Below are 18,985 nucleotides of genomic sequence, written 5' to 3' on the forward strand. Positions count from 1 at the left end.
TTAGAATACCATTGTCACATTAATATTCAAAATAGCACTTTTCATATTAATTAGTTAACCCTAAATAACTCTTAATAATGTATCTCACTATCTCATATACTTCTAAAAGTTGAGCATCTTCTTAACATAGAGAGCACCTCATGAAAATGTCCATCTAATTAGAATGACAATGGCACAATGCCTCGACTCTATATAGCTTGCTCTAGACCTGCATAAAAGAAAGGGTGGCCCAGTGCACGTTGCTCCCGCCATTGCTCTAGACCCGCATCACATACATTAAATTGAATTAGTTTTAAGCACTCTTACATCGACACGTTCCATAAAAGCTTCTGCTGGAAAAAAATAATTCACGGAACTCCGTAGATCTTCATGGAGTTCCGTTAAAGCTTCTGTTTGAGAAAAAAAAAAATCACAGAGTGGGCCGGCACGGCACAAGTGGGCCGCGGGCCGTGCCATGCCTAACCCAGCCTTTGCCGTGCCGGCATGGCACGGCCCGTGGAGCAATCGTGCCATGCCGTGCCTGGCCCACGGCCCGTGTGGGCTGAATTTTTTCCCAATTGCCACCTTGATATCAAGGGCGGTAATCCTGTCATTCCGCCTACACCAATCTACATGCGCATTCACTATATAATTTCTCCTATTTGTAAAGGGAAATGATCTCAACACAACTATGTTTTGATACATGACGCCATGTATCTTGTCTTTTAGCATTTAACTGTCACGTGAGTGCTTTTTGGGGACCGTAAAAGCCCTTTTACAGCTCTTTAAATATAAAAGACAAGAAACATGAGCGTCATGTATCAAAACATGTTTGTGGTGAAATCATTTCCATTTGTAAATCGTCAAACTAGATAGTTTTTGCAAATAAAGCAATGTAGACGACTTCTTCTGGGGAAAGAAAAAAAAAAACCCTTATTAAAAGATGGTACTGCCAATAAAACGTCCACTAGTTTCTCATTTTATGATCAAAATCCATGGCTATTGAAACTAGATCCGGCAAAAAGTGACCAAGACCCTTGGGCCTGGCCTGCCCGTAATTTATGGGTACGGGTCACTAAATTAGTGACCCGTTGAAATTTGACCCAACCCGGCGCGGCCCGTACCCGCGGATGTCTGTAAAAACCCAAATGAATTAATCTCATTCATTTGGGTTCCAGACTTCCATCTCCCTCTCTCTCCTCTAAGGTTCCGCTTCCCCAATTTGTATGATAATCCTAGTCTTTTTTTTGGTAAGAGACAATCCTTGTCATTTGGACTGAAATGGGAATAAAAACAGCCAAAAAAAAAAACTGAGTGACCTGCGAGTCCACTCATCCCATATGGTTGGAGTTCACAAAATAGTGACAGTAAGATTCCGGGTCATTTGTGTCCCGGCCTGTACCACCCGAACCCCTAGGGTTGGGTGAAACCCAGACCGACCCACCTGTTTGCCAGGTCTAATTGAAGCTCAAATTAATTAGGTGTGTTTATTTATTTTCAACACAGGACCCCGTTTTAGAAGTGCTTTTCGTTTAGTACTGGGGATTCAATATCGGCCATTCCCCGTCCGAAAGTGAGAGCCTACCCCCTCACAACTCGGAGATCCTATTTGATCTAATGGCTGCAAAATAGCAACAGCCCTTTAAAAAATCCCCAAAAAAATTGGGAAAATGATAAATGGGCCCTTTTGATTACTTGGGACACCGTGCATCTGGATGTCCCAACTAATGGAAAGGGGCGCATTTATCATTTCCCAAAAAATTATGGGAAATGATATTCACCCCCGCCCCATAAACGGATAAAAAACCCCCTTTAACGGTTTCTGTGAGAATGGTTCAGTGCTTGAGGATAAATTCACCCCCTTCAACGTTTTTCTTTGCATGTAAAACTTAACGAATAACATTAAAGGGGGGTGATTTTATCCGTCAGAGGGGGGGAAATATCATTTCCCAAAATCAAGGCTCAGATCATTCAATCACAGTGGGTTGGTAACCAAGTGCTTGTCACCTGCCACGTTTGTAACACGCGACAGCGGGCCATGCGGCCCATGCCCGTTCAAATTTAGGTCAGTGATATATTCGCCCCTTTTTACTCGAGACAGCTCCCTCCACTCCTCCAGGGTTTTTATGAATTATGACTACTCAAAAGACTACAGTGGGTTGTCCAATGTTAAAAAGGGGGCAAATATATCATTCCCTTCTCAAAGTGACCCTACCCTGTCTTTCAACTCGAGTTCTCTGACAAACTAAGCGCCTTGGTTTCCATTGGACGGCCAACGTCCGTCAATAATCCCATCTCCAAATCTCCACCGTTGCTTTCAACTAAAGCTCCATCACAGAGTAAAACCCTTCAACCCAGAGTCAAATGAGTTTCAACTCGAAACCCACCCTGACAGATTGGATCGATTACACGTGTCACCAATCCAACGTCAAATAGGAACACTATAAGAGGCCCCACCAACTTTCTGAAATTCGAAATGCAGAGTAGAAAGCGCGAAAAAAAATGGAGTATGGGGCGAGTTAAAGCTCCTCACGGAAAATCTCGGATAATCTCTGCACTCTCTCTCTCTCCCTCTCTCTCTCTCTCTCTCTCTCTCGCTTTTGTAGGTAAGTTCTCCTCGAAGTTCGTTATAAACATTTCGTACTCAGATTCGTTCTTCTTTCGGATCTTTCGCTTTTATTTGAATCCGATACGTTTTTTTCCTTATCCGCGTCTTGCATTTTCCCGATTCAGTGATTTTTTCAGAAGATAGAGAGCGTCAGGTTCTCGTAATCCCTAATTTTTCTTTTTCTCTTATCTATATTTTCTTGTGCTGAGATCAGTTTTTTTTTTTCCCCTCGTGTTCTGATGAGCTTGTTTTGATGGTTTGATTTTTAGGTAATTTATCTTATAATTAAATTGATCTAGGTTTCTGTTTCCACAAATTTCATTTTTTGATTTTTTTAATATATTTGGAGAGGGAGAGCAAAAAACGAGGGATTTTCCGATTTCTAGGGTTTTCCCTCTCTTATTTTTGATTTTTTTGTTAAGTTGATTCATTTTTTTTTAAAAAATTTCCGCTTCTTGCTTGTTGGATGCATTTTGTTGATCATATTTTTTCTCCTTGGAGTGTAATGTAGAACTATTTTGAAGGTATTTATAAAAGGGTTTTATAATACCCTTCTGAAGTTCTGATTTGTTAGTTTTCTTCAAATGCTGGTGTTTTTGCTGGTATTTATCTTTAAAAAGGTGTATGCTGATGTTTTTATTCTCTCACAAGATTTTTGGGATTTTTTTTCCTATATCAGATTTTCAAGTATCTTTCGACATTTTTTCTCTGGAGGTATCTCTTCTTGATGGAGCATACTTCCTATTTCACTCCACATTTTACTGTGTTTATTATTTTACTTTATTTGTTTTGCGTTCATTCACGTATCTTTATCGATTGAAGTATTGAAAAGAACCATAGCAAATAATTCTGAAATATAATTGCACTTCACAACTCATTGTGTGATAATTGAGCGTGTTTAACTGTGATGGCTGTTGTTTTTGTTGTTGTTGTTGTTGTGACCTCTATAGGTATTTTGTTATCTCATGGGAGAGCGATTTGGAAATTTCATCTATGATGGTTATGAGTATGATATAGTCATTTGGCCTGTTCTAAAGTCTCACTTATTCTTCAATGCATGCCAAAGATTTAATTGGTAAGAGATTTGGATCACAGCATATATTAGTGTTGGGTTGATGTATGGAGGACAGGACTCTGGGTATTAATTCAAGTTGGAGTCCAGTTTAATTCAAGTTGGAGTCTAGTATAGTTGTTAGAAAAGGGTTGAATGAATAGGCGACCTCTTGTTGTCCTCTGGGGTATGTAAAAAATGAAGGCATATGCACATTCAAAGGGGAAAGGGGGCGGCAGAGTTACCCCTCAGCAGGCGGTTTTTGAGCTCAAGCATCGAGTGGTTGTTGTACTGAACAAGCTTGCAGATCGAGATACTTACCAGCTTGGGGCAGAGGAGCTAGAGAAAATAGCTGATGGTTTAACTCCGGAAGGGATTGTGCCATTCCTTTCATGTGTTGTTGAGACTGACTCGGAGCAAAAGAGTGCTGTTCGGAAGGAATGTATAAAGATCATGGGTACGTTAGCGAGGTGTCATGGGGGGCTTCTGGGACCTCATGTTGGAAAGATGGTGGGTAGCATTGTTAAGCGCCTCAAGGACCCGGATTCTGTTGTGAGGGATGCTTGTGTGGAAACTGTAGGTGTTTTGGCTTCAAAGATAGGCAGTTGCGGGGGCGAAAGTGGTGGACCCTTTGTTGTGTTAGTGAAGGCTCTTTTTGAAGCTTTGGGTGAACAGAATAGGCAGGTGCAGATTGGTTCAGCATTGTGCTTAGCCAAGGTCATTGATAACACGAATGATCCCCCGACGGCGATTTTGATACGTATATTGAGTCGCATCATAAAGTTGCTTAAAAATCAACACTTCATGGCAAAACCAGCACTCATTGAGTTGATTAGAAGCATTATTCAGGTCAGTTTTTAGTGCTAGGAAGTGAAGTTAAATTCTACAAATTTTTACTGAGTTCTATTGTTTGATTTGTTCCCCACAGAGATTGATTCATGATTCACACTTGTTTAATGGTGCAGGTTTACATGATTCCAACAATTTGTTGTTAATGGTTAATTAATGTACATTATTAACCCATGATAATTCACAATTTAATGACACATGAATCAGCATTTACTTCCAAAATAGAAATATTTACATGATAGTTGGTGGTCTTACATTTAGTAATATCTTATAAATTGAAGGAAGATTAACTTTAATGACAGGTAACATACTGGAAATAACTCTTTTATTATGCCTTACTCGTTTGAATGCTCTACACACACAAAAAAGAAACCCATGGATTGTTAAAATTGATTGATAATTTGATATCTTACTTGGAACATTCAGGTATGATTTTGCGGTATCGTCACCGTCTCCGTCCTCTCTTTTTTTTTGTTTTTTTAATACGGTTTTGGTTATTTCGTAAAAAAAAACCCTGGAAGAACCTTTCAATCTACAATCCAATTTTGTGATTAAGAACTTATAGTCTGACATCTAATATTGATTCCTTTAGTATTTCTTCCTATCTTTAGCATTGTTTTTATGTGCTACTTTAGGAAATATGAACAGTCCCCATTCATTCTATGCACTTTCTAGTTTGATTAGAATCTAAATCGTGTTAAGTAATAACTAATTTACTTATATACACTGGAATTAGAATTTCGTTCCTTTCCTGATTGTTCTATTTTGTTAACTCTTGGTCATCATTTCCGCATCTGCGATTTGGCACATTCAATGGATTACTAAACCAGGAAAGTGTAAAATAGAGAGATTTAATGTGAAGAAGTGATAGAAAAAGAGAGAAAAGGAGGGGAGACAAAATGGGAGGGAGAAAATATGTTTTTATTGATTTTGAAATCTGCGTATACAGTGATTTATAGACAATACCTGACAAATGACTAAAATACCCTTACATACACTCTTGTTCTCTTCTCCCCCTCAAGCTGAATGTTTCCTTGTGTTAAAGTACTGTTAAACATGTTAACACAAGCACTTAAGGGTATTTTGGTCAATGCACACAACACACATAATATAAAATAATTTTCGTGTGGAGAGAACCCTAACTCTTACGCACGCTTCTCTCTAACTCTCTCTTCAGTGTCTCTCGTTCTTTTTCTCTTCAATCCCTGATCTCTTTAAACCATGTAATCATCTAACAAGTACAAAAGATTTAATAACACCTTCTTCAATAGCTTAAGCTTTTGGAGTAACTGGTTGTTTCACATGGTATGAGAGCAAAGGTCCTTGGTTCAAACTTCAAACCTCCTCGATAGTAAAAATCCACATGCAATGGCCAAACCCAAAAGAGGGGCCACACGCGAGGGGGAGAGTTAAAGTAGAAAAGATTTAATGACACTTTCTCCAACAACTTACGATTTTGGAGTAACTGGTTGTTTCACACCTTGAAATATATTTAGCTTGTTAATCAAATGTGTGCTACAATCCAGTGAAGCATATCGCGAACACGTCTGCGATTGAAACTCCACTAGATACCGCATGGAATAATCTCCTCCATCTCAAATTCCTCATGAATGAAGTGAAACTATATTTCCATATGTTTCTTTCTTGCATATAAAACTGGATCCTAAGACATCTTAGTTGCACTCTGGTTGTCACAGAAAAAAATCTGAGAACCTGAGCAGAGAGTTAGCTCCTATAATGTATGCGCATCCATGTAAGCTTTGCAATGGATCTCCGGTTCTTTGTTTCTTGCCACTCCAAGAGACTGCACTCCTGTCAACCACTATACAATCTTCGGTAAGAGTGTGAATTTAATAGGGAAGGGAGAGGTGTTGGGGTATGAAATTGGGAAGAAAAATGGATTGTGGAGATTCAAATGGAGAAGCTAGGTTTTTTCTGATTTTTGTGGGGGTTTGGCTATTTTTCGTGAAGGGGTGCTAAAATGCACCTTTTTTTAAAGTTGGGTGCTAAAATCCACCTAATGTGAGCCGTGAGGTGTGGTCTATCTTTGTGTTTAATAGGCTCCTCACCTTCTTAATTGCTTAAGTAAGCCCAAGGTTTTAAATTTTGGTTTTGGTTTCGATCAGCACATAAATTGTAACATTTCGGCTTCGGTGGAAATTTCGGTGAAAATCTTGTAAAATAACGGAAACATATGCAAATGATAAAAAATTTTAATCTTTCAAAAAAAAAAAAAAATCATATGCAAATATGAAATTTTAAGATGAAACTTTGGGAAATGCTAGAATAAGCACAAATTCATAATTAGAAACCATCACATAAGCAAGAAAACCATCCATAATGACTATCACATCGAACACCTAGTGACATGTGTTGTCGCGCATGTCTAAAACAATAAAGTCAATAAATAAGTACAATGTAACGAATTATAGGAAAGTACAATGACCAATCTCCTCTATAAGGACGCCAACTCTTTGTAGAGTTACGAGGTAATATTTTTCCCATGCCAATCTGACATCCCATGCATAAGATATGATTACTTTGTTGTGCAGTACATTAAAGTTTCCTACCAAATATCGTTCTCTACATTAATGAAATGGAATGAAATGCAAATAATATCTTTCCATTTTTTTGTCGTTCCGACCTATGTCACAAATGTTGTTCTCGGGAATTTCTCGGCAAGGGAAAATCTCTGGATATATTAATTTTTATCAATTTTTTTAGGTTTATATCGGGAAGTAAATAGTAAAATTAAAATTATTTAAAAAATATATAAAAATATTAAATTTAAGAAAAAAAATATAAAATAAAAATATCGAGATAATTCACGATATTATCGGGATATTTTATGATAAAAATGAAAATATCGCTATATTTTTTAAATCTCGGGATTAGTTCCGGATTTTGTCGTTTTATCAAAATCTCGTGATAAAAACGCTATATTTTGAAAATATCGGAGATATTTGTGACATAGGTTCCGACCATTTCGGTCGAATATCCGGAATTTTGGTCAAATTATGGGAATTTCGGTCAAAATTTCAGGGAAATAATGACAAAAGGAAATCATGTAGATAGGATATTTAAAACCATTAAGCCAAAAGTGAGGTGCCTGTTATAAGTGGAAAGAAAATGGATGAAAGAAAGAGAAGAAACCCTAGCAGTTGGAAATGGAGGCGTACAATATTTTAAAGAAAGAGATTTTGAATGAAAGAAAGGAGAGAAATTAGGGTTTTAAAGCTGAAATGAAGAATGAATATGATTATTAAGAATTAAGAAAGAGAGACAAGAATAGGGATTTCGAAGATAGGAAGAGATGTAATGGTAAAGAGAAGAATACATTGGAAAGGGAATGAAATACCTCTTTAGAATGATAAATCTTGGCCTTTAGCTTTCCCTTCCCGATCTGGTACCATGTTAAATATAGATATTTAGTGTGAAGAAGTGAGATGAGGAAAGGTGGCAAAACATGAGGAAATATGTTTTCATTAACTTCGAAATCTGTGCATACAATGACTTATATAGAATGCACAAATGACTAAAATACCCTCACCTATACTTTTATTCTCGAACATGAAGCATTTATTTACTATATGTATTGTTAATCTTCATCGCATCGGCAAGGTTACTCCATTGTGACCTGGTGGTCACAGGTTCGTGTCACGGAAATAGCCTCTCTGCAAAGCAGGGGTAAGGCTGCGTACATCTAGCCCTCCCCAGACCCTGCAATGGTAGGAGCCTCGTGCACTGGGCCGCTCATTGTTAATCTTCATTGCAAAAGAGAAAAAAAATTTCACTAGAAATGTAGAAACTAGAAACATCCTTTAAGAATTGGAGCATCATGAATCTTCCTTAAGAATTGGAGCATCATGAATCTTCCTTTAGAAGACTTATTAATTTCCAATTTTCCATATGCTCACATTTTCAATTGAATTCAAAATCTTCCCTGATTGAAATATTATTGTTTTCATGTCCATTGTTGGTTTGGGGAAAGCTGTGCTATGTATTAGACTAGTCAAGTGTAATAGCTCTCAGAGCTTTTGTGTTATTCCAGTGAAGTGGGACTTTTGTCCTTAAAGAGGTACATATTAGTAGAAAATGGGAGGCTGTAAATCCATTGGCAGATACTAAAGACCCACCTGGCTACCCATGTGTCGAATGGGTTGCCAACTGTGTCAGCTGATGGGACTGCAAATCATTGTAGTCTTTTGACCACCGAAGTGGGTTTCTCATAGAAAAATGTTGATATCTGATTGCTCTTTAATGTGCCAGAAGAGGAGTTTGTCTCCCCTTTGGCCGCAGGGTGGTATCCCTCTCTTTATCTCCCCTACTTCTGCTCTCTTCCACAGTTTTAAAACTCCCCCGCATCTGTATCGACTCCCTTTTACCTTGTCCATGTGCCGCGTTTTGCCGCCGCATTCCGCGTTTTGCCCTACAGAGTCAATAGAAACTGCTGTGACTCTCCTGAATTATGACCACTCCAATTGAGTACTTGACATATATTGCTATCTTTCTGTGTGTGTGACTGTATTGCAAACATGTTTGGACACATTTAAGTTCAATGATAACTTTTCTTAAAAGATTAACTTGAATGTGAAAACCCTAATTCAAATTGATTAACTTATCGAATGTTTAATCTGCTCTTTGGACCGTCGTGATACTTTAAGATTGACCCATTAAGCTCCTAAGAATTCTCCGGAATAAACTGCGAACCCTCCGGTTTGCACCGCTATCTTATGTGCTTTTGTTGATGCCATATCTGATAACCATTAACTCATTGCATACATTTGGTTTTCCGATGCTTCTCTCAACCTTACAGGCAGGAGGTGCTTCAACAGAACATGCCTTATCGGCAGCCATTAATAGCATCCAAGAAGCCCTCAAAAGCAGTGACTGGACAACACGTAAAGCTGCCTCTGTGGCACTGGCAGGTATTGCCGCAGGTGGTGGATCTCTGCTGGGGTCTCTCAAGGCGTCCTGCATCCTTTCGCTTGAGGCGTGTCGGTTTGATAAGGTCAGTGTTATTCAGTGATCTCTACCTTTCGTGGGTCAGGATTCTTCACAAAGGATCAAGCCTAGGATCCTCTTAGCTGGTTCCTGTTCTTTCTGCAGGTGAAACCGGTCAGGGATTCGGTTATTCAAGCTATACAGTATTGGAAGAGTCTCCCAGGATCTGATTCTCCAGAAGCTTCTGAAGCTGGATCCTCTACAAAAGGTTTGTTGGATAGTTATTTGAAATATTGACAAAGTTTTCTGCTGAAAATGGCGTTGTTTTCTTTTTCCGTGGAAAATCATTGTTATTAGCTTGAAATTTCTACTTTCCTATCTGGTATTGTATTATTATTGATTATTATTTGGTTGTTGGTTCTTCACTTGGTCAATCTGTAAACTAACTTGGATTTTAACTCCACTTTTTCCTTGTCATGGTTGTTTTCAGGTCAATTTTTGGTAATAAAATTTAAATCTGAAAACAGCCTTTCAGTTTATGCTCTTGGGGTATCGAAGTAGATGAAAAACTACCTGATTTTATACAATCCAATATAGTTGATGATGGACAGTCAATGTTTGGACTCACTCCTGGGAGGTCAGACTCCCAAGTTGACTGACTTGAATTCCTTGTCTATCTATTAGTTTTTCAACAATAGGCAGGTATGTATAAAGCACCAAAGTAGGGTCTTTAAGATCCTAATATTTTGGGAAATGCACAGTGCACTAACCAAACTGTGTTGACTCGTCTGAGAAGTCATTGATCTATGGTCTGAATGGTTGGGCAGCTTATATTTTTATTGAATTTCCCCTTTGGCTGGTTGTTCTGAGCTATATTAGCCTTTATGGCATAGACCAAGTAATGTGTTAACTGTTACGTATCTCCGAAAATTCAAAGTGTAAAAACCTGCAGTTTTTTTCTAATTATTTCTGTATATCTTAGCAGCCTATGCATGTACTTAAAGTTTATATATGCTTGAGTAAAACAGCATCTCTGCTCTGACTATGCTGTGCAAGCATGATATATTCAGATGCCTATACTAGCTTAGTTTCATTTTCTTATATGCATTTCAGTTTCTTCCATGGTTCTTCCTCGATAAGTCAGTACTTCTCATAATGCTAGTATTCTTGTCTTCTTTTACCTAAATATCTGAAATTTCCAACAGAAAATTTCGGTGGAGACGACAATGCTGATCTGACTAGTGATAGGGACAGCGTGTGGAAAGATAACCCTGCCATGAAAGTTGGTTCCCGCTCTGCTCTAAGTGGAATTCCAATCAGCTCAACAAAGAAAAGGGCTCCTTTAGCTTTAAGGAAAACATGTCCAAATTATGTACAGGATCCCCAGTATTCTAAAACAAACGATTGGCATATTGAGATAGCCCTTCCGAAGACCGTTTCTGTTTCTTTAGCCGGTACCCACGATGAAGAATCTGAGGGCAGTTGTGTCACTAAGACCTTCGGGAGAAGAATTGTAGATGCAACCGAGGATCAAGATAACGAGTATGATTCTATGCCAATGGATGATAAACCTGAGTGTTCTTCCATGTCGGATCTTGTCAGTGGTAGCTTTGAAACTAAGCGTGTGACGGTTGCTCATAACTGTCTTCAGGGCGACAGTTCAGTGAAGACAATGGAAATGAATAACAGTGCCCCTGCTGAAGATGTTGATCCTGACACTCATATTTGTTCTCTAAGGATGCAGGAGCGTAAGAGTCTAGATTCCACAGTTACTGAATTGAGTTCGCGAGGATTAAATGGGTGTTGTTCGCAGACTGCCATTGAATTGGCTTCCATCCGAAAGCAACTCTTGGAAATTGAAAGCAAACAGTCAAACTTATTGGATCTCTTAAAGGTACTTTGTTTAGCTTCATTGGATAGTTTAGGAGTGGGAAATGATATATTCACCCTCTTTTCTTCCCTGGGCCACCCGCTAGTTGTGTAAAAGGAGTTGTCATAAATACAAGGGTGGCCCGTGGAAGAAGGGGGCGAATATATCACTTCCCCTTAAGAGTTCATACTTATGATTGCACAGGTCAGTATATTTGCATGGATCTTCGACTTGGGCATCCCTCCCGCTTTAGGATTTCTGAGTTGTTTATGCTTCGGGCTCTAATATATTTTCCACAGTTTTTTGTTGGTGCTCCTGCTTCTGCACCAACTCTTGCTTTTGCATCTATTTCCCGCTTGAATCTTGTAACTAGGATCTGGAGTTGACTCTGGACCTTGAACAACATACTGGTTATTGAATCCTTATATCAGTAAAATGTTTGTTATTTTTTATTCTTTATATCTTATTAAAAAAATTTCATGTTGTGTCCTGGCTGCTTCTAATATTAGATACTTTGAACTTCCATGTTCTGAATTGCTATGTTGTTTATCTAAATACACAAGAACATTTTCCTGCATGAGACAGATTAGCTGTATGGGCACTGATTTATTTGCCCACCAAACCATCAGTGTTTGGAGCCTGTTCCGAAGTTTTTTGAGCTCCTTATCCATGTTTGATACTTTTAAGGATACAAATGCTTAGGAGAACTTATATAAGCAGAAAATCTTGGGAGAAATTTACTCGCTTTGTTTGTATTCAATGCTTTAAAGCCATTCATATTGTTCTGATCTTTACGATTTGCCAGAATGATATTCATGTGGGTCTCACTCATTCTTTTTCTTTGGGCACTTTTCAGGTATTTATGGGGAGCTCAATGGATAGCCTCTCTATGTTGCAGTCAAAGGTGCTTGGACTAGAGCATGCAGTAGATAAAATATCACAAGACCTTACTCATGGTGGAAACTATCCCAGCACGGCAAGCTACAAGCTTTTGAAGAACAATCAAAGTGTATCTTCTTCTCCCAGGTTGTCTACCTGTACTCCAAGGCCATCAGTTGATACAAATTATAGACAGGCATCAATGTCTGCCAAAAGTAGAGAGCTGTGGGAGGAAAGTTCATCTGCAAAGAGCAGATCAAGCATTTCTGTCAAACGAGGAGTAGATCTGTGGAAGGACCCCACACTTAATATAATTAGAAATCCAATAGCAAAAGGAGTTGAAAAGAGCTTAGGACGCGGTCCTCAAAAGACAGGAAACTGCCATTCTAGGAAAGCTGCAGATCAACTCCATGTTTCGGCTTGTAATGCTAACACCAACCAAAAAACTTCTGAAAGTAAGAATGACTCGTGGAAGCGTATAAGAGATTTTCTTTGTGTGGGGGACCATGAGTCTGCATTCATTGAGGCTCTCTGCTCTGAGGATGATCTTGTTCTGATAGAGCTTATGGATAGAACTGGACCCATTCTGGAAAGGTTGTCCGATGAAACAATCAGTGAAATTCTCAGAAATGTGGCAGCACACTTGCTAGACCAAAGGTTTATGGACTCCATAATCCCTTGGTTGCGTAAGGTAAGCAACTTAACTCTCTAAGCTGAAAGTTAAGATTATTTTCCCCCTCTGGTCTATCATTGAGTCTAGAGTAGATTCTTGCACATCCTTCACCATAAAAGTTGAGAATGAGTTCCGAGGATTACAAAATTCTAGGACTGAGTGTTTGATATGAAATGTCCATGCTGACTTTGTTTCTCAAGCTAGTGAATTGGAATGCTTATGTTACTTGGCCTGGGTATTGGTGAAAGTCACAAGGACTGCCATGACTTTGTACAAGTTTGGTATGTATGCATTACCTGAATGTCATATACATCAATGTCACATGCATCGGCCAAGGTCCTAAACGGCACTCCTAATTTTGTCAAGTGTATCAAAACAGGGATATATTTGTCATTTTTTCAAATGATAGGGCATAGGGTACTTTTGTCATAAAAAGGTAGTCTTGAAAAATGGCAGAATAGAGAGGATTGTCAAGGGCATCCTTGACCTGGCTGTATCTTCCTAGCAGCTCTCTTTAAAAAATAACGATGGATCACTTCTTATCCCTGTTGCTCAGTGTATCTCCACTCGGAAAGTAATTTTCTTCAGGAGACCCAAAATTGAGATCACATACCCTTATACACATACATTCATACTTTACATTTAGGTGCTTCAGTGCTTGTGAATATGCATCAATGCATGTGTCTGATTTCATATGGATGCATGAGACTGGCTGTTTCTTTTTACTTGTTTTCTGCAAGTTTTCCTTTCTCCTTTTTCATTTTCCAACAAAAACAAAAAAACCGTAGCAACTCATCTAGTGAATAACATACATAATATACATACATACATACATACAAGCGCTTGTCTGTGTAATATCTACGTATGCATGTGTATGTGCGCATGTGTATGATCTCATATGGATGAATGTATTTGATGGAATGTTAGGGTTTTTTTTTTTTTTTTTTTTTTTTGCTTCCATTTATTTATCAGGTTTCTCCAGTTTCTGTATTTTTTCCCATAAAAAATAAAACCGTAGCAACTCATCTAAGTGAATCACTCTGCATTAACCGTGTTTTCTCCTGGGCTAGCACAACACCCAATAGGGAAGTTTTAATCCTTCATGGGTACTCAGTCTGTTCCTCTGTTCCTAGTGACATCTGCGTGTGTATAGGGGGTGTTGAGGGCAGGTCTGACTAGATTAATTGACCGAAACTTAACTTGTGATTGGATGGGGCTAGGTTGGGCAGGGCCCTAGCACTTTCATTTCTTGGTTCATGCCTGGTCCATGATTTTTAATTTTTGCCGAAATCGACACGAAACGACAGCAATGTTTCCGTTTTTATCTCCACCGAAACACATACCGTAATCAGAATGCCTACTGAAAACAAAACCGTAAGTATATTACTGGTATATTATTCCTGTATGTGTTACATAATTATATTTATATGAAGGGAAGTGATATATCCGCCCCTTTTGATTACCTGGGACACCCAGCAGCAGTGTACATGGCAATCAACCCCATTGAATCCTTCTGACATGAAGTACATCAGCCCCTCTGCAGTCATTGATACACTGCTGCTGGGTGTCCCAAGTAATCAAAAGGGGCCTCTATATCACTTCCCTTATATGAATTGCATGTGAAATGTGGTGCATCTCTTAAGCATAAATGTTTTTATGAATTACATGTGACATTTGGTATGTAATGAATTATCACTAGGTGTTCGATGTTGTTAAATCACTATGGGTGCTTTTTAAGTTTGTATTATTTGTGCATATTCTAGCACCTTGAAGGTTCATTTTAAATGTTGATTATTTGCATATGTTTTCATGAGTTTTCATGATATCAAAATTTCTACCTGAGGCCGACATATTTTCATTTCTGCCATGATCGAAACACATACCAAAACCCAAGCTTGAAACCTTGGCCAGTTCATGTTCACCTATATGTTACATATTCAGTCTAGCCACAGGTAGATGTGGTACTCTTGTACTGTATAATTGATATTGTTATAAACTCGTATGAGCAGTAATGTACTTGGACTATAGTAACCTGCATACAGCTTTCTTTGTGCCTTCTATTGCTGTAAGCTAATAAAATGAGTTTTTTTCTTTTCTATTTCTTCACGCGGCAAATGATGTCACAAGTTTATCTTTGGTAAATGATATACAGAGGTAACTGTGATTCTTTTTCCATTCTTCATAAATTTAGGTGGTGGACTTGAGCGCTACTTGCGAACCGAATTATTTTGTTCTGTCTGCAAAAGATAGGAGGGAGTTCATGTCAGCAATCCAGGAAGCATCAGCCATGGATTTCTCTCATCCATCAGACAGGAGATCTATTATGCAACTTGCACTAAAGTTGCGCCAAGTCTGGGGTGAGGCCACTTGGATACTTAAACCTAAATTTTCTATGTGCAAATTACATCTTGACTCTCCTTTCTCCCAGCTTAAGAAACAATTGTTTAAAAACTTTGTCAAAGTAAAAAAAATTGCTTAGTCGACTTGACTGGATATGGACTCTGATGGAGTTAAAAGGGGTAACTCCGTTTTTCTAAGAACCAAAAAGATCCTTATTGGCTACCTGAAAACTTCAAAATATCAGTTTACACATACCCTGTCCCTCTTTCTGCAATTTAAGCTTGAAAACTTGCTTTAGTTCTTGACCATGTTCTAAATGCTGCACACAAGTTGTCATCTAATTAGAGGTACTTTTAAATGTTTTGACCTTGATCCATAATCGTCTTGAATCATAGAATGAAAAACTTTACATAAACTCTCCTTTCGATGCCACCCCCCTTGATTTTGGTAGCTTTCTACTTTCGAACTTTTTTCATTGGCTCCTGAAATGTACTATCCAATTATTTGTAATAACTACAGGAGCTGACAAGTACCAAAACAGGAGGCTGGAATGACCTGCCCCCTTTTATGAAAATGATAAACTTTAAAACTACCCACCTGTGAAAAAATGATTACATCAGTAATTGGAAATTTGGAATTAATCTTTCTCTAGCCCAACAGGAGAATTTCTGGGACTCAGACAACTGCTGGTTTTATTACTCCTTCCCCTCTAATTTTGTCAAAAATTTGATGTTCATAAGAAACATGAACTGAACCTACCGTTTAGTCGTTCTTTATCACAACTATGATGGATGATACCTTTTAAGCTTATAGTTCCTTTTAGATGTTGTGCTCCTTAAATTACATGCTTTTCTATCATAAACATGGGCCAATTCTACCTATTGCTGGTTCTTTATCACTAATTATAATGAATGACATCCTTTCTTTGTTCTCTCTCTCACTCTATTTTTTTTCTTTTTATTATATATCTGTTAGTAAGTTTCTTCAATTGATGTTTTGGCTGCTTATTGATTAGCACCTCTTTTGAGACTCAAGTCAATTAAAAAGTTGCCTTTTGAACTCTGTTTTATCCTGGGCAGGTTCTTGTCCAATTACGAGTTTTTTAAACACTGATTTGCTAATATGTCCATATACGAGTTGTACATGCATGCAACTTCCGTACACAAATGGTGCATTAGAAGTTTCTATACGAAAACCTGAAATGATGATACAACATGCAGAAGTTGAGATTTGAAATCGTATTTAAAATACTACACAATAAATACATGCATTCATCATTTAAAAAAAAGAAAAAAATAGAAATCTCCTAGGAAGACACACCCATGTCAGGGAGGGCCCCTAACAGCCCTCTATGTTGAGCTACGCGTTCAAGATCAAATTACCAACTGTTTTTTTCTTGACAAGAATAACCCTTACCCTACTATTTTGTTAAATTATATATATATATATATATATATATATATATATATATAGGAAAACGATTGTATGCTCGAGCGTACCAAGCTTATGGTACGCTCGAGTGCCCAATCACATGTGGGCCCACTTTGTTAGGATGATCAAACGCATTCATTTGAAAGGCCCTTACATAGATGGCGTGTGTACCAAAAATCAGCTCCATAGAATCATCCTAACCCATCCATTTGTGTGTGTGTGTGTGAGAGAGAGAATAGTGTTCCTGCGCAGCTGCTCAGATATGCTTATCTGAGCAGCTGCTTCAAAAACTCATGTGGCCCCACATTTTTGGGGTGATCCAAAGCATTCATTTGGAAGACCCTTCCATGGATAGGGTGTGTACCAAAAATGAGCCCTTTAGGATCATCCTATCCCTGCCATTTGTGGAGGGAAAAAATGGTCAGAAACAGTATATATAAACAATATATATATATATATATATATATATATATATATATATATATATATATATATATATATAAAGAGAGAGAGAGAGAGAGAGAGAGAGAGAGAGAGAGAGAGAGAGAGAGAGAGGAGAGTTCCTGCGCTGCTCAAATAAGCAGCTGCTCAGATAGCTTATCTGAGCAGCTGCTTCAAAAACTCATGTGGCCCCACATTTTTGGGGTGATCCAAAGCATTCATTTGGAAGGCCCTTCCATGGATAGGGTGCGTACCAAAAATCAGCCCTTTAGGATCATCCTAACCCTGCCATTTGTGGAAGGAAAAAATGGTCAGAAACAGTGTCTGTCCATTTTCCCCTCCACCTTTGATTGGGTTAGGATGATTCTATAAGGCTGATTTTTTGTACACACCCTATCCATGGAAGGGCCTGTCAAATGAATGCTTTGGATCACCCCAAAAATGTGGGCCACATGAGTTTTTGAAGTAGCTGCTCAGATAAGCTATCTGAGCAGCTGCGCAGGAACACTATTCTCTCTCTCTCTCTCTCTATATATATATATATATATATATATATATATATATATATATAACCATTCTCTGGGGACACAGCAACATTAGAGCGGCTATTTTGGACGATCCAAAAACAAATGTCTCTCTTTGGATCATTTTCCAAAAAAATAATAGACCTTGTGATCATGTTTGGCAACAATAAAAAAAAAATCCTGATTTTTTACTCTTTGAAAATGAATTTTCCTCGGATCAAAAGACGATTGAATGGATGGAGATCGTCATCCCCGTTGTGAACGCTTGACTGGCAACCACTGATGCATAGGCGAGTTGTAAACCATTTTCTTAAGTAGAAGTTTTTTCCAAAGAAAATACCCCCCCAACACATCCTAGCCAAACATACTCTAACAAAAAGAATGGTGGACGTATCTGCAGGGATAACCTGCTTTGTGCCATTGAGATGCCATTCTCCCATGACATTGGCTGATGAATCTTAGTTGATTGATAGACCATGTGATACATGCCCATGTTGTCTGTTTTTCACTCATGCAGTTGAATGTTTACTGAGTGGGTTATGGATCATTTGATAAAGCCACACCCATTAAAGAAGCAAAAACTTGAACTTTAACTTCCCTAATGCTGAGAATGTTTTTGGGTTTTTTTAGGAAAATGCTCCTATCATGTGTTTTGGGGAATGATAAATGCGCCCCTTTTCATTACATGGAACTGCCAATTGCAGTGTACGTGGCAACTTGTGTGAACAACCCAGGCTACAGCTGTGATTTGTTTGTTTGTTTGTAGGAAAATGCTCTTATACTGCAGCTGCATTTTTACTGACTCTTGAGTTGTGGATCATTTGATATAACCATACCTATAAAAGACGCAAAAACTGACCTTTTAACCTCCCTACTGATGAGATTTTTTTTTTTGCTATGAAAATGCTCTTACAGTGCAGTTGAATTTTTACTGACTCCTGAGTTGTGGATCATTTAAACCTCACCCATAAAAGAAGCAAAAATTTGACTTTTAACCTCCCTATTGATGCATCTTCTTTTCCGTTTTGTAGGAAAATGCTCCTAACCACAGCAAATCAGGAGAAGCAGAAACATGGGATCCATTCAACACCAAGAGGCTGGTGTGCAGAGCAAAGTAGGAATTCAGATTTAAAATCGTTTTAATCTTTTGTTTATTACAAGAAATGCTCGATACGGATCCAATTCTCTGACTTGTTAGTGATTCCTATAAAATGCGTCCTTTTCAATGTTCCATCGCGAATGATGTTCATTCGGGAATCTTGTACTGTTATTTTTTTTTAAATTTTCTTTGAACTGTTTACCTTCCACTGCCCCCTCTTTAATGAGAAGTTCTTCTCTGAATAATTAAATGTTGTAATTGCTGCAGAAGCCTATTGTATCCTTTATTAAAATCATT

At 38.2% G+C, this 18,985-nt stretch overlaps 1 protein-coding gene across 2 annotated transcripts; it reads left to right on the forward strand.

Annotated features, from left to right (window-relative positions):
* The first annotated feature begins 2,622 nt into the window (after positions 1–2,622).
* On the forward strand, positions 2,623–18,896 carry LOC143878422 (ARM repeat superfamily protein). Of its 2 annotated transcripts, none has more exons than XM_077380716.1 (8): positions 2,623–2,741; positions 3,538–4,487; positions 9,304–9,498; positions 9,597–9,699; positions 10,637–11,325; positions 12,158–12,871; positions 15,045–15,210; positions 18,621–18,896. In XM_077380716.1, the coding sequence occupies exons 2-8, from the start codon at positions 3,837–3,839 to the stop codon at positions 18,632–18,634; spliced, it is 2,532 nt and encodes an 843-aa protein (XP_077236831.1). In that variant the 5' UTR covers positions 2,623–2,741; positions 3,538–3,836; the 3' UTR covers positions 18,635–18,896. The 2 variants fall into 2 exon arrangements, with proteins under 2 accessions (XP_077236831.1, XP_077236832.1); XM_077380717.1 differs by lacking the exon at positions 2,623–2,741 and adding an exon at positions 2,746–2,856.
* Positions 18,897–18,985: the final 89 nt, after the last annotated feature.

The sequence above is a fragment of the Tasmannia lanceolata genome, unplaced genomic scaffold, assembly GCF_043159265.1.
Source record: "Tasmannia lanceolata isolate RefF3 unplaced genomic scaffold, GAP_Taslan_0.1 ptg000006l, whole genome shotgun sequence".
Taxonomy (NCBI): domain Eukaryota; kingdom Viridiplantae; phylum Streptophyta; class Magnoliopsida; order Canellales; family Winteraceae; genus Tasmannia; species Tasmannia lanceolata.